The sequence below is a fragment of the Lepidochelys kempii genome, chromosome 8, assembly GCF_965140265.1.
Source record: "Lepidochelys kempii isolate rLepKem1 chromosome 8, rLepKem1.hap2, whole genome shotgun sequence".
NCBI lineage: Eukaryota > Metazoa > Chordata > Testudines > Cheloniidae > Lepidochelys > Lepidochelys kempii.
In genome coordinates, this window is record NC_133263.1 from 79,922,047 (window position 1) to 79,936,569 (window position 14,523).

The following is a 14,523-nucleotide window of genomic DNA, read 5'->3' on the forward strand; positions in this document are numbered from 1 at the left end:
AGACATTTACTATGAGTCAATGGGAAGGGGAAAAATAGCAGTACTCTTCCAAACTTGGCCTACTGACCAAGCTCTGCTTACATCTCCAGAATGAGTTGTCACTCACAGTAGTTTATGTTGATGTTCAAAATAGCTGCTTCTGAGCTCTGGTAGGCTTCCTGGTCTTGACTCCCCGCAGTGGGGCTTGTGTGTACTGTGCATCTCTTCATATTATGACTGCCACTTTTCTTTCTTACATGTTTTTGATCAACAATACGATCATTTAAATTTCAGTATTTTAAATGTTCTTCACTGGGATTCAGTGTTAACACCCAGTGAGGTCAGTAGGGATATTGTATACCTCTCAGAGCTATTGCTGAGAGAAAGTTATGGCAATTGCTGAATGAATATGAGCAGGAAGCTCTTTAAAGCTCCCTGCCTGTAAATCCAGTCTCTGTAAAATGTTCATATAGTAATACACAACCTTCTATAGAATTTTGTATAGATTACTTTGTATGGTTTTAATTAGTTAAGGTCTTTGACTGTTGAAATGATCAAATGTTTCTAATCTCAAGTAAGTTTTATAGACTTTTGATGGCCATGGAAATATTCAGCTGGAGCTTTGTCCACTAGGCCAAGTTTTGTCATATGGGGAAAGCTTCAAATCCAGAAACTGGACAGTCCCCTTCTGGAGAGATGATATCAGAGCAAGTCTATTATGCAGATTGCTGAATGAACAGTTTTTAAAGAAATCGTACTTATACTCAGGGAAAACAAATCTTGCAAATTCTTCCGGAAAATCTCTTCTCCTGCAACATTACTTATGACTGGCACATCATCATAATTATTTTTTTTTACATTAGAACAATGCATCAATTTGCATTTGTAAGTATTAGACCGTTGACTTAAGGGGCATCCTTGTCTGTTGGCTTCAGTCGCACCTATAGTCATTGTTGCTGTAAAATTAAAATATGTAATAACAAAGATAGACTCAGATGGATTTTAGACTAAGTGGATTGTTATTAAACCATTTTTTGGACAATTTAGAAGCTCTTTGCAGTTCCCACTGCAGATTGTACTTTGCTCCCAGCCACAGTACAAGCAGTAACGACTCTATAATTACTTATGCAATAGACAGATGTAGACTGTCCAATTAAATATCATAAATTGAACAATATGAACTCCATTAGCTTGTATGCTAATATTGTTCTGTGGCCAGAGGTGAATTTATACTGAAAATAGAATATTAATTTTACATTTGAAGGTTCATTTCAAAATATCATTTAAATGTATCACTTTTGTGTAGTTCGTCTAGTAATAGATGAAATGGGGTTTGTGAAGACAAGAGACGAAGATGAGACTGCTAATCTCATATGGAGTGATTCTGCTGTGCAACAAGACAAGATTGCTGAGCTCCGAAACTACCAGGTAACATGCAGCATACTTTGTTTCTGAACCAGTTTTTTTAAAAAAACTATTTCATTCTGAAGTCATGAATTAATCACTGTGGTATGCTTGGGTCAGTTGCACCCATCACAAGACTAGAAGGCAGAAACATCAGCTGCACCAAATATTTTGATACTAAGGAGTCTTAATTTCTATTTTGTTTTCCCTGCAGTTTCTGTATCACTTGGCCTTCAGTGTCAACATCTTTGGTGTTCTATGAGTGCTTCTGCTTGCCAGTGGTCTGTTGTGAGTGAATGATCAGAGACTGAGTGTTTTATTCAAGTTACAGAAACATTTATAGGATAAATTGGCTATGAGCTTGCATATTGTTAGCTAATCAGAGCCCTTCTCCCTAGTATTTGTCTGTAAGTCATCTCCTTCCTTTTTAACATTAGTTTGTGACAACAGTATTTGTTTACATATAACTCTCTGAGTAAAAGGATCTGATTCTCCTCTCACTTGCCCTGAAGTCAGTGGAGATACATAGGAGTAAATCTGGTGGGAAAGGAGAATGCGGTCAATAACATCTAGAGTACTCTCTAGGATATCGAGCATAATTTAGAATAGTCTTTACCAATTAATGTATAATCAAACTAATTTAATTGACTGTTCGAAATGTTTGTCTATAATATTTGTGCTAGAAATGCATAAAAATACCAACATTCTTTTTTTTTTCTCCAGAGAATCAACCATTTTCCAGGAATGGGAGAGATCTGTAGGAAGGATTTCTTAGCAAGAAACATGACCAAGTAATTTACTTCTTACTAATCTAGGAATGGCATTTGGAATGCAGATTTAAGTTTAGTCACTTTTCAAACATGTGTTTTTGATGTGGTACAATACTGAGTTGTCTTTTATGAGAACTAATTTATTTCTACAGGGTACAGTAACAGAGCCATGAAATCATTTCTGAGGTTCTCAGTAGTGTTGGCCCCAATCCTGCATGGTATAGCATACAGCTGGACTTCTGTGCCTGTCCTGTTGACTTCATTGGGGCTCCACAAATGCACAGCAGTCTGTCCACACACCACACAAGGCAAGATTGGGGCCTTACATGTATTATAACATGTGCTTTAAGCACACTTGCACATACATGATTTAGCAACAGAAACAGGAGTAGTGGGGACAAAGTATTCAAATATATTGATGTATAATACCTTAGTAATATATTATCTATTTAGAATAACTAGCAGTTGTCTGTTCATGTTATATATATCAAATACATAAATGTAAAGTATCTTATTGTTAAGAAACTAGTCCTTCCCTTTTGTGGGCTATCTTCTAAAATGTCAGTTGTGATTTTTTTTCATTATTGAAAAACATACAAGGTACTCAGCAGAGATTCAGTGTAAATTGACACTGCTCCATTGAAATCAGTGAAGCTATAATGATTTATGCTGTCTGAGGATCTGGGCCAATGAGTATAACCTATAAGAAAAGAATATTAAATGGTGATTAATCATTATCTGTTACTAAGATAAAGAAGAGCTTTCCAAATGTGTACAGAAAGGTTTGTGAATATATTGATATATGTGCAGTAAATTAATTCAAAGTAATTTTAAAATACAGTGTACAGTTAATCTTTAGACCTAAAATTTGACCTACACTATGTCTCTTTTCTTCATGGAAATTTACACGTGTATCCCTATTTTCACATGCGCGTACACACAGCATACCATTTATTTATGTATTTATTTGTATTACCAAAGCACCTAGGAGCCCTAGTCATGGACCAGGACCCACTGGGACTAGAGGCTAGACCATCTCAGAACAAAAAGATGGTCTCTGCTTTGAAGGGTTTACAATCTAAGTATAAAACAAAAAGCAGACAGAATACAATGAAGCAGCATTGGCCAGCATGATGGGCAATGTTATGTTAGTCATACTACTTCATGTCTGAGATTTTTTAAAAAATGTGCAGAACAATAAAGTGCTCAGGTTATCATGTATATTACCAGGTTCAGCCTGAGAACTTGCCTCTCAATCTGCTGAAGCCCAAGTGTGGGATGCAATCTCAAAATTATATCTGTGACAATGCTACAAGGAACTGTAAATAACGTGGGCTCAATTTCTTAAGCAGAAATATTTTTGGGTCAAATATATCTCTGGTGTAACTTTACTGAAATAAATGGAATTACAGCAGGGATTAATCTAGTCTATTTTCCATAACCTCAGTATTGTGAGTTAACATTTAACCTTAATAATTTACAGTAATCAAAGTGCCATGCCTCAAGACCGCTTTGTGAAAGAGGCAAATTTGGATCTAAAGTTAAAGGGAGTTGGGAGATATGGCTGGGAACACTACAGTATGTAGAGTGCAGGCTTTGGTTCGTGATTACTATTCTTCTGTGTTAATATTTGTGACTATGTATATAATAGTACAGAATTCTTATTTCTGGCCTCTTGCTTTTCTGCTGCATACAGTCTCTTCTAGTCCCTTGTTTCCTTATTTGTAGCCTGGAATGATGTACAGCTGCTTTTGTTCATGATCTTACCTCTCAGCTCTGCTTACCTTTTTTCAAGAGTGCGCTGGAATGTTGCACAGGGTTTTCTTTTTGCTCTGTTATGCAGGTCTTTCAGTGATACTCACGCTTGCAATACAATACACATACAGCTCTTGTATTCTGTTGAGACAATGGGGCACCAGGGCAAGCAGAAATAGAGGCCTGTATTTTGCAAATAGAAGCAGCAAATGTCTAGAACACGATGTTATCTCTAAATCCTTTCTCTAAAGGAAACAAGCAAGCAAGTAAATAAAGCAGAGGAGAAAAGCTTTAGAATAAAACTTTATCCTCACAATAACAGAAAGGCCTGGAGCTTAGCCACAAATAGTAAAAGCAACATATTAATCTGGTAGCATGTTTTGCTAAATGTGTTGCTCATAAACACCAGAGAAAAAAGACGGTAATTATACATTCAGGTTCAGAAGAGCATAGTGCATTGTTTAGGGATTTAATCACGTTATTCTCTCAAACACCATTGTGAGTTATATGCAGTTGAGTGTATCCCAGGCAATTCTCTGAAAAGGTTCCTATGTATAGTCTCCTGAAGGTTTCTATTCTAAGCTCAGTTACTAACTTTGAGCAAATCACTTAACCTCTTGCTTCAGTTTGCCCATCTGTAAAATCGGTATAATACCTCCCATGAGGAAAGTACTGATAGTTAGACCTCATAAAACCTAATTAATGGGCCAAACTTTCATAGTATATGCACTAGTGCTTTAACATGTTCAGATGAAATTCCCTATAGGAGCGCAAACTTTTTATGACAAATATTCTTTTATTAAATTCTGTAGGGGTTCTGTACTTATTGGCAATGCACAATTAAAGAAAAAAAGATGAAGATTTTAAAGTTCTAAACTGTTGTGCGTAGCATCATATATTTGAAATTGGTTCACTTCTAACAATTGTATTTATTTTAGTAGATGTGTGATCAAAGAAAAATGGGATCCAAAATATATCTTTGTGCATATAGTCACAATTCAAAATGTGGGGGGACCTTTGTTTATAAAAAGACTTAGGGATTTGTTTATGTGCCCCCTAGAGAGACAAGGTGGGTGACATCTTTTAGGGTATGTCTACACAGCAAAGAAAAACTTGCTGCTGGCTCGTGCAGCCGAGTTGGGCTCATGGGGCTCGGGCTGCAGGGCTGTTCCATTGCTGTGTAGACATCTGGACTCAGGCTGGAGCTCGGCTCTAGGACCCTGCAAGGTGGGAGGTTCCCAGAGCTTAGGCTCCAGCTCGAGCCCGGAAATCTACACAGCAATGAACCAGTCCCACAGCATGAGCCCCATGACCCTGAGTCAGTTGGTACGGGCCAACTGCAGGTTTTTCTTTGCTATGTAGACATACCCTTGGTGGACCAACTTCTGTTAGTGAAAGAGACAAGCTTTTTGAGCTACACAGAGTTCTTTTTCCCCTGGTTTCTCTAATCAACAAGGACCAATATGGCTACAACAACATTGCAAACAATGGAAGATGTTTGTGCCTATGACAGTCAAAATGAATAAACATATCATAATATTGAGAAGAGGATCAGGGGAGAGAGGAATTGAACAGATGGGAAGAGGAGATAGAATTAAGAGCAAAACTTTCCTAATTTTTCATGCTAACTGTTCTGTTCTAAGCACCTATGATTTCTTTAGCAGGGAGCACACTCTGAGAATAATACAAATGCATACAGTCTGACTGGATAACCACATGCGTTAGTTAGAATAGCACTCAAAGAACAATAGCTTGTTTTTCCACTGTGCTGTATTCTTCAGTCCTCTTAGTAAGGACTATAGAGAAGCTGAAGGGGAGAACAGAGCAAGAAGAATGGCACAAAAGTAGGTACCAGAACTGGGATATGTAGGAAAAACAGGCCTACTATGAAATAGGCCTGATTCAGGAAAGCACTTGAGCATGTGCTTAAAGCTAAGCTCCTGCTTGCATGCTTCCCTGAATAGGGGCCATAACAAGGGGAAAAGATCAAAGAAAATTTTACATTTTTGTTAAACATCAGTGGGTACCAAAACCTAAAAAAACCAAACCCTGAAGTTCTCAGATATTTAAGTAGATGTGTGATATTTAAGTAGATATATTCATTACATGCTGACAGTTTGCTCAATGGTATAAAAGGCACAAAAAAGGTACAGTCCCTGCTCTGAGAAATGTGTAGTTCTAAAGTAGCACCTTCATTATAATGTCCTGAAACTGTATCCAGCCAGTGAGAAAGCTGAATGTTTAAATCTGTAGGTTAGTTAAATGCCAAGATGCAATACTGTGTTTTCTTCAGTCTGTCATGTACCACACCTTGTGATGTATATACCTTGTGCCCTTTTGATGGTGAAGGAAAATGTAGCACAAGAAATCCTTTTGTGGGTTAAAATAAATCAAAACCCAATAGTGGTTAGATGAGGTATTCACCCAGTAAGGCAGGAATATGTTTAGATGTATAGAGTAAAGCAGCATAGCTTAAATATTAGTGCTTAATTGGTGATTGTGGATGATATGGCACTCTGTGCATGGTGTTCCCCAACTCAAATTTCTAAATGTTAGTTTCAATTAAGGCTGCAAAAATGTTGAGCATGTAAAAACTATAGTGGCTATTGTGGTTTCTGTAATGTTTGTTGCATACTTAGCCAATGGATTCAGTGACAGTGTATCTATTGTACCAATCTTTTTAGTCTTTTGGCTCCCGTCCTTGTCTTGCAGATGTGCTTGGTAATTCTGTCATTTCTGTTACCAAGAGGCAATTAGAAGTCTCTCATGTTCTCATATAGTTGGACTGAAATGATACTTTGAGTCCACATCCAAGTCATCCTGTCCTTATTGTTTTCATTGGCACAGTAAGAGTATAACTAAATCTGCAATCTGTTAGAGAATTCACTGCACAATGTTATATTTATTTAAAAAAAAACAACCCATTTTGGGTCATATACTGCTGCTAATTTACTTTTGAAACACCCAAATCTTCTTTGAGTGGCCTCTGCACATTCATACTTTTCAGATGTGTCAACTTGCAGTGTGAACTGGTAGAACCTTCTAGTGGTAGCTTTCTTGTATTTTCTTCTTTTCCCTTCATTTTCCCCCAGTGTCGCATGATTTCCTGACACCATTTTGTATCCTCTTTTGGGTGTCATAATTTCCAGTTTGGGAAATGCTGCCATAAACTTCTTGTGGTCTGGGTCCTCTTTCTTCCCTGTCACCACCCACATTTCTTCTTTCTCCATCCTGGAGACTTGAATTTAGGTCTTTTGGTTCCTCCTGACCTTTATTTCACACTCTCTCTCTCTCTCTATATATATATGAACTCTCCCTCCTTCCCCTCTTTGCCACCCAAACGCACACAATTGTCAATATGTATTCTTATGAGTATCTTCAGTATAAACATGCCATGATAGCATCCCAGACTGGCACAAAAATTAAATTAAACCAATGAACTGGGGATAAAATATGGTCAAAATTTTGCCGCCAAAATGTGATAATTAGGAGGATGTCTCTGGCGAACTGCTATATATCTTAATCACATTGTACGCTTTAATATAGGAAGGATAGCATATCACCAAGGACTTTTATTAATTGAGCCACATCTTTTGGAGAAATGAATCCATGCATGAGGATATGCAAAAATGCAATATAGCCCTTTTTATAGTTCTGATTATTTGCATATTAATGCATCATAGACTACTATTGTTAACTGTTTTGGACTTGTTTTCCTGTTACTCTATTATGTCAATAAACTTGCTTTTCAGAGTCCCCATTCAAAATACAATTTAGTCCTGTAGACTGAAGTGTAACAGGTCTAAACTTGAAGGTTGAAAAAGATTTCTAAATTCAGTTTTCCTTTTTGCAGAATGATCAAGTCTCAGCCTCAGGATTATAGTTTTATTCCTCGAACATGGATCTTCCCTGCAGAATATATGCAATTTCAGAACTATGTAAAGGAACTGAAGAAGAAGCGAAGACAGAAAACTTTTATAGTCAAACCAGCTAATGGTGCAATGGGGCATGGGTAGGTCGATTTGAATAGATTATTCATGTTATCTAAACAAAAGTGAAATGTTAAAATTTTTTTTTCCAAATAATGGGTGGCTTTTGAGATTAAATCTTAACTTTTGTGTGTCTTATCCCAAGCGACTGTCATTACCTGGAAACTGTGTTAGCAAAAGGTTTAATATGTGAGTAGTAGTGTCAGTATAAGAAGGCTCACATTTTGACAAAGGCCTATAGACCAATAACAGCTGAGATATAAGGCGAAATGTAAAGGGTAAAAGGGGAGCTTTGTTCTCTGTGTTACAGAAAGCTTTTGCTGATAAGGGGCTCAAATAGGACTTGAGATCAGGATTCCTTTTGTGAAAATACATATAGGCTATATACTCTTTCATCTACGGGATGGGATGTTACAGGAACAACCAGGTGAGGTAAGTATACCAGGTTCAGTCTCAACTCAGAATTTTCACAGCTTTGTTACCTTAACTCCAAACTTCAGTATTTTAAACATAGATTTTAATGTCCTGGAGTTCATTATATCAGTTAGCTCAGCCACTTAGTTATGTGAAACATATGAAATGAAACATGAAAAATCCGTATATTTAGGGCCTAATGTTTTCCAATCTGTTGGGTGTGTGTGTGTGTGTGTGAGAGAGAGAGAGAGAGAGAGTGAGAGTGAGTGAGTGAGGGGGGTAAAAAAAGAAAAAGAAAACTGGAATATGGGGGTTTATTCTGCCACCTGTACTCATGTTACTCCCCATTGAAATCAGTTTGGCAGAGAAGTGGCACTGAATCCTGGGTCTGGGGCAGAAGATGAGCTGAAGAAAGTATAGGAGCCAGTCTTTAAATAATAGAAATAATCTTAAAAGCCAGTGACTGGTCACTCTGCCTAGCATTTCTGAACAGCAGAGGGAAACCTATTATGCCAACTTGTTGCTTGAATAGGAGCAGAAAGTTATTTTTAAATGGTGCACTGATTTTCTTCATCCCATTGTTGCACTGTCAAGTACAGGAAGCAATAAAAGCATGTAAGTGAATGGCATGTTTCTGTACCATGCAAATAAGATACACAAATATCTACATAGATAATGGAATTCAGATGGTTCTTTGGCTGGTCAGCTATGAAAATGTACTTCAAAGAGTTGTGTCAAATTTCAGTGTTTTAAATTAACCTTTGTTTTAAACAGAATCTCTCTGATAAGAAATGGAGAAAAACTACAAGCTCAGGATCACTTGATTGTCCAGGAATACCTTGACAAACCATTTCTTATGGAAGGTTACAAGTTTGATTTACGAGTGTACATTCTGGTGACATCCTGTGATCCATTAAAAATATTTTTATATCATGATGGACTTGTGAGAATGGGCACAGAGAAGTACCATCCTCCCAATGACTCTAATTTGGTAAGTGGATACTAGTCCCAGTGTGTCACTTGCAACAATAGCACTAAATGTTTTATAAGGGGATGACTGAATAAATGTCAGATACACAGCAAGATTAGCATTTGGAGAAGGGAAAACAAATGTCCACATTAACCTATAATTTACGTTAGCTTTTCAAATCCAGAATTAGTTTTATATTTGCCAAGCAGGACCTTTCTGTTGTCAGCTTAAAGTTCAGAATGTAAATGAGAAGTTAAAATAAAAAACCGTCTTCAAGACATTTAACTCATTATTGGCTCTGCAGTGCTAGAACATGATGACATATCATTACTTTTATAATAATCTTCAAACTACTCTACTTCTTCTGTTGTCTCCAAAAGACTTATTTCTAAAAAGAGAGAAAAAGGCAGCAATTATTAAGCTTCAAACCTAGACCAGGGAGAACTAAAGTGGATCCCATCAATGACTGTTATATTGAATTTATATTTATTCAATACTTTGTCTTTGGTGGTGAGAAAGGGGAATCTCTTGCCTTATCCTGCATCAGCGAATACTCAGGAAACAAGTTCTGTAAACCATCAAAAACGTTACCTTGAAAATACCCTTGAATTTGTGTCCTTCTTCTGAAAGCAGGTTTTGCTTTCATTCAATATTTTAACTCCTTGTTAATCTTCTGTGTGTCTAGTATCCCCTTCAAGCTCTGTCTGATCAGTTCAATTCCATTTTCAATGGCAAAACACAATGGAAAACATAAATCAACTCCTGTTTGCATTTTTCCATTTAAAATAAAAACAAACATTATTGGGCTACATGTCATTGATGTTCTGCCTTGGAACTTCCGTGCCTCTAATGTCTGGTTGCCGGCAGCCAATCCTGAGCCTTACTGACAACTGCAAGGGTGAGGGAATAGAGCTCGCAAGTAGTAGATATTTTTAAGGAGATAAACCGGATCTTCATCATGAGAACATTTCTCATAAACAGAGTACAGTGAAAACTGAAAGGGGGATTGTCTTAGAATGAGACAGGTAGCCAAGTACTTAATAGCATTTTCCTGGTCTACAGACACCTCTGATAGTGGGGATGTAACCGTTCTGTATGTTAACTGCTCTGTAGATACTTTTCTCTAGTTACTGTTTATGTATGGACATATAAAGATTGGCAACACACATAGGCCCCAGCAAAGTACATAAGCATATACCAAGTAGTCCCACTGACTTCAATTGGCTTAAATTTAAGCATATGCTTAAATTCTTTGCTTTATCAGGGCTGTAACATTCAGTATATAATATCTTCCCAAGAGCTAATTATACTTGAGCTTCATGTAATGATAGATGTGCTGTGGGTTTATTTCAATAAATGTCATATGAAACTCAAAATATGAATTCATATATTTAATAGAAATAAAATAAATATTACAGTATGTCAAGGTTTATATAACATTAAAAGGCTTTTATTTCAATTTCTTTAATTTTCTTTTTAAATTATTTTGAACCACATATTCTGGATCCATATTTATGAGATATCTGTTACCTTTCCCTGCTTGCAGAGCCAGTTGTATATGCATCTAACCAACTACTCTGTGAATAAACATAATGAGCATTTTGAACGGGATGAAACAGAAGATAAAGGCAGTAAACGCTCCATAAAATGGTTTACTGAGTTTCTACAAACAAATCACCTTGATGTTTCCAAATTCTGGAGTGATATTTCAGTAAGATAAAATGAATGTGCAATTAATGATTTATGTATATACAGCATATCAATTTAGAAAATTAATGTCACCTGTCATCTCTAGACTTTGCTCGGAAATCACCACGTGTATTGCAGCGTTATTAATCCGAGCTCTCAATAATGCACATCACACAGGACGTACTGTAAATTGGTGCTAAGGGCAAACTGTTGTTTTAATTTTTTTTTTAAGGTTTAGAAGTAGGACAGCTTTCAGACTGAATTAGCCTTCCTCATGGAGAGGCATTTTTCTGCGAGGTTAGCATTGAAGTCATTTTGCTAGACAATGTAGGACAGAGTGAATTATTTGCAATAAGAATAGCAGGGGAGATATTAATAAATCTGGAGAAAACTCTGCCCTGACCTATATGTCATGTAACCTTTAATAAGACTAGAGTTTCCCAAGATATAAGGCAGGGCAAAATTAGATGTAATGCTATTTTCAATAGTTGCTTAAACAAAGGGCTAAATTTATGCATAAATCCCTTAAAATGGATTTGTTTATATAATTCCCTCAGACTGCTTTAAAAATAGAGCACTCATTTGTTCAATCTTTTTGTAACCACATATGACAGATCTAGACAATTCCTCTTGTCATGAATGTGTTAGAAGACTTGAATATGAAAACCTTGGTTATGATTTATCTCAAAATATGCTGATATCATTCCCTGCGGTTCTAATGCAACTTTGTGAAAAATCCCCACAGGAACTAGTGGTGAAGACTCTCATAGTAGCAGAGCCACATGTCCTTCATGCTTATCGTATGTGCAGACCAGGCCAAGCTCCCGGAAGTGACAGTGTCTGTTTCGAAGTACTGGGATTTGATATTCTGCTGGACAGAAAACTAAAACCCTGGCTCCTGGAGGTAAAGCACTTTTGTTAGACTGTAAAGTGTGCTTATATAAAACTAAGTACAGTCATGCCTAGCCCATACCTTCCTGGGAAAACTCCCAAGGAAAATCCAAGCGTTGTAGGGAGGGGTACTGGTGATTTAAATAGCTGGCACTCATCCTTCTGAGAGTATGTGTGCACTGCATGCTTCTTTCAGCAGCAAGCAGCAAATATACATGGGTAGCCCCCCTAGCACAAGGTAAGTTATAAGTAGAGTGAGTACAAACCCTAAACAGCTTTCTACTTGCCCAAACTGTGCCTCCCCATCTACTCTGCTATTTTTAGCAGGATAGTGTCCCACTGTCTCCTGCTGTTGGAGCCTTTCCCTGTCACAGGAAAAGACTCTGACAGTGCAGAGGGGAGCAGCAGGGAAAGAATGCTCAGACTCAGCCTTTCTCCACTTACTTCCCACTGCCAGAGACTTTACCTGACACATGTAGCTACACACTGCAGCATGGATGCAGCTTGCTTTTTACTGTGGCATGTAGTCTGGGCTATTACTGAATCGGTGCTCTTGAATGATCCTGAGGTTGGGAAGTTTGGGGTAAGGGAAGGATATTGTTTTGCCGCAGATGTTGTATTTCACAAGCGATGTAAAACTGAGGTCCTGACCACTTTAAAGTTCACATACAACTTTTTGTGAGAAGAAAGGTGTAACCCTGGCTTTCTGAACACATGCCAGTCTGAGAACCACCCTCACTCAAATGGAGTACTGTTTTCCTCCATTGGCTTCAGGGCAACTGCTCAATGTGAGTAAAGGTGGCAGAATCAGCCCTCCATTAATTAATTACATTCTGGCCAGTTAAGTACAAGTATTTGATAAGTCTGAATGGCGTCTAGTGCAGTCCTCCCTAGCTGGAAGGATGGTGGCTGTGAATGAGTTCAGGCGGAGGTGAAGATACTGCCTTCCATAGGGTGATGTGAAGAACATCCTCAAGGCTTTTGCACCTTCTCCGCAAAAACCAATTGACATATTTCAGCATTTTAAACATTAGCGTTAGTCTGTGGAGGAGGAGACCTATAAATTGCTTTGGAAAGATTTATTTTCCATTTCTAGTTTAGAAACTAGCTTTTTATTTTGACAAAATATTGTCATCTTTTCTCAGTTAAGATAGAGAACAAGCTTGTCACTTTTAACATACAATATAACGCCATGAATCCATTATTTTGGAGATGGCATTTACAGCTTTTGGACTTGATCCTACCAGGTGCTGAGCACTCTGATGTGATCCAGCAAAGTGCGTAAGCATATGCTAACTTCAAGCATGTGAGTAATCCCATTGATTTCAGTAGAATTATTCAAGTACTTAAAACTAAACCCTTGTTTAAGTGTTTTGCTAGATCATGCCATAATGCTTGGCGCCTTGCAGGATCAAGCCTTTTAGTGAATGAACCTTTTCCCCAAGATATGGCTTCAGCTTGTCAGTTCAGAAAAGAAGATGCCCACCCTGCCCACCAGATGCAGCAGGAATTTTTTTTAATTTTTGACTTGTAATCTTTTATTCTGTATCAGTTTTTAACAAACTGTTTGACACAGAAGTGATGCATTTTCCAGACCAACGCCAGTTCACTTAACATTTTGTTTGACTTTAAAAGTTACTTTAACTCTACACATCTTTTCTATCACTCTTTGCAACTTTTGTTTGACAAACTTCTTTGAAGTACATAAAGCAGCTTTAGGCTATTAGCACTTCCAGTTCTGCGGATGGAAAAAAGGAGTCCTACTGAACAGAACTTTAGATGTCTTTGGTAACCCACAAGGCAAACACCAAAGCAAGAATCCTTTGCACACACATTGTTACTAACTACTTGATTCACTATTTGGGCATACACAAATCAATTGCTGCTTGAACAAAGTAACTGTAATGAGCGTAACTGGGAAGCATAGAGACAGAATGTAGGCACCAGCATGAAAACAATTTTTCACTCCACAGTGTGGATTAGTAAGACACTTTATTAGTAGCGCTTGGTCTACACCTAAAATTTAGGTCAACCTAGCTATGTTGCTCAAGAATATGAAAAATTCACATCTATGCAAAATGTAATTAAGCCTATCTAAGCCCCTGTCTGGACACTGCTAGGTCGATGGAAGAAGTTTTTCATTGGCCAAGCTACCGCCTGTCAGGGGAGGATTAATTACAGTGATGGAAAAACCCCTTCTGGTGCTGTAGCAAGTGTCTGCACTACAGCGGTGTAGCAGCAGCTATGCTGCTGTAGCACTTGTAGTGTAGACATAGTTTAGGTTTACAAATGGATTACTTCTAATCTTGAAACCTAATCTGTTTACACCCAGTCAAAATGTGTTGCTGGTACGGTACTGCCTGTGGCCTTGCCAATATTTTATGAATTTACAATCACAATTACCTATTTTTGAAACACACATTTTCCCCTTCCCTTCATGAAAGACCCACATAAACAACAGATGAAGCTGTTTGACTGACTGAAGTGGGGAAACTGTGAAACTGACTATATAAAGAGTGCTGTCAAGTGAACAAACTTAGTTTCTTCCTCTAATCTCTCTTCTACAATAATGTTACTTGTAAAAATAGTAGGTAACACGTCTCAGAAGCAGGTGTGTGTGTGTGTGTGTGTGTGTGTGTTTGTTTTCCTTTTACTGGACTCT

General features: G+C 37.6%; 1 protein-coding gene across 7 annotated transcripts in view; it reads left to right on the plus strand.

The window, feature by feature from the left end:
- Positions 1 to 14,523, plus strand: part of TTLL7 (tubulin tyrosine ligase like 7) — a 108,951-nt gene that overhangs the window by 36,557 nt on the left and 57,871 nt on the right. For all 7 annotated transcript variants that reach the window (XR_012160433.1, XM_073357228.1, XM_073357230.1 and 4 more), the window contains exons 4-9: positions 1,286 to 1,407; positions 2,107 to 2,174; positions 7,762 to 7,920; positions 9,086 to 9,302; positions 10,828 to 10,992; positions 11,716 to 11,874. Coding sequence is in view for 6 of the 7 variants with exons in the window: in XM_073357228.1 (XP_073213329.1) it covers positions 1,286 to 1,407; positions 2,107 to 2,174; positions 7,762 to 7,920; positions 9,086 to 9,302; positions 10,828 to 10,992; positions 11,716 to 11,874 (890 nt within the window). In the remaining variant the exon portion in view is untranslated. The remainder of the gene's footprint in view (positions 1 to 1,285; positions 1,408 to 2,106; positions 2,175 to 7,761; positions 7,921 to 9,085; positions 9,303 to 10,827; positions 10,993 to 11,715; positions 11,875 to 14,523) is intronic.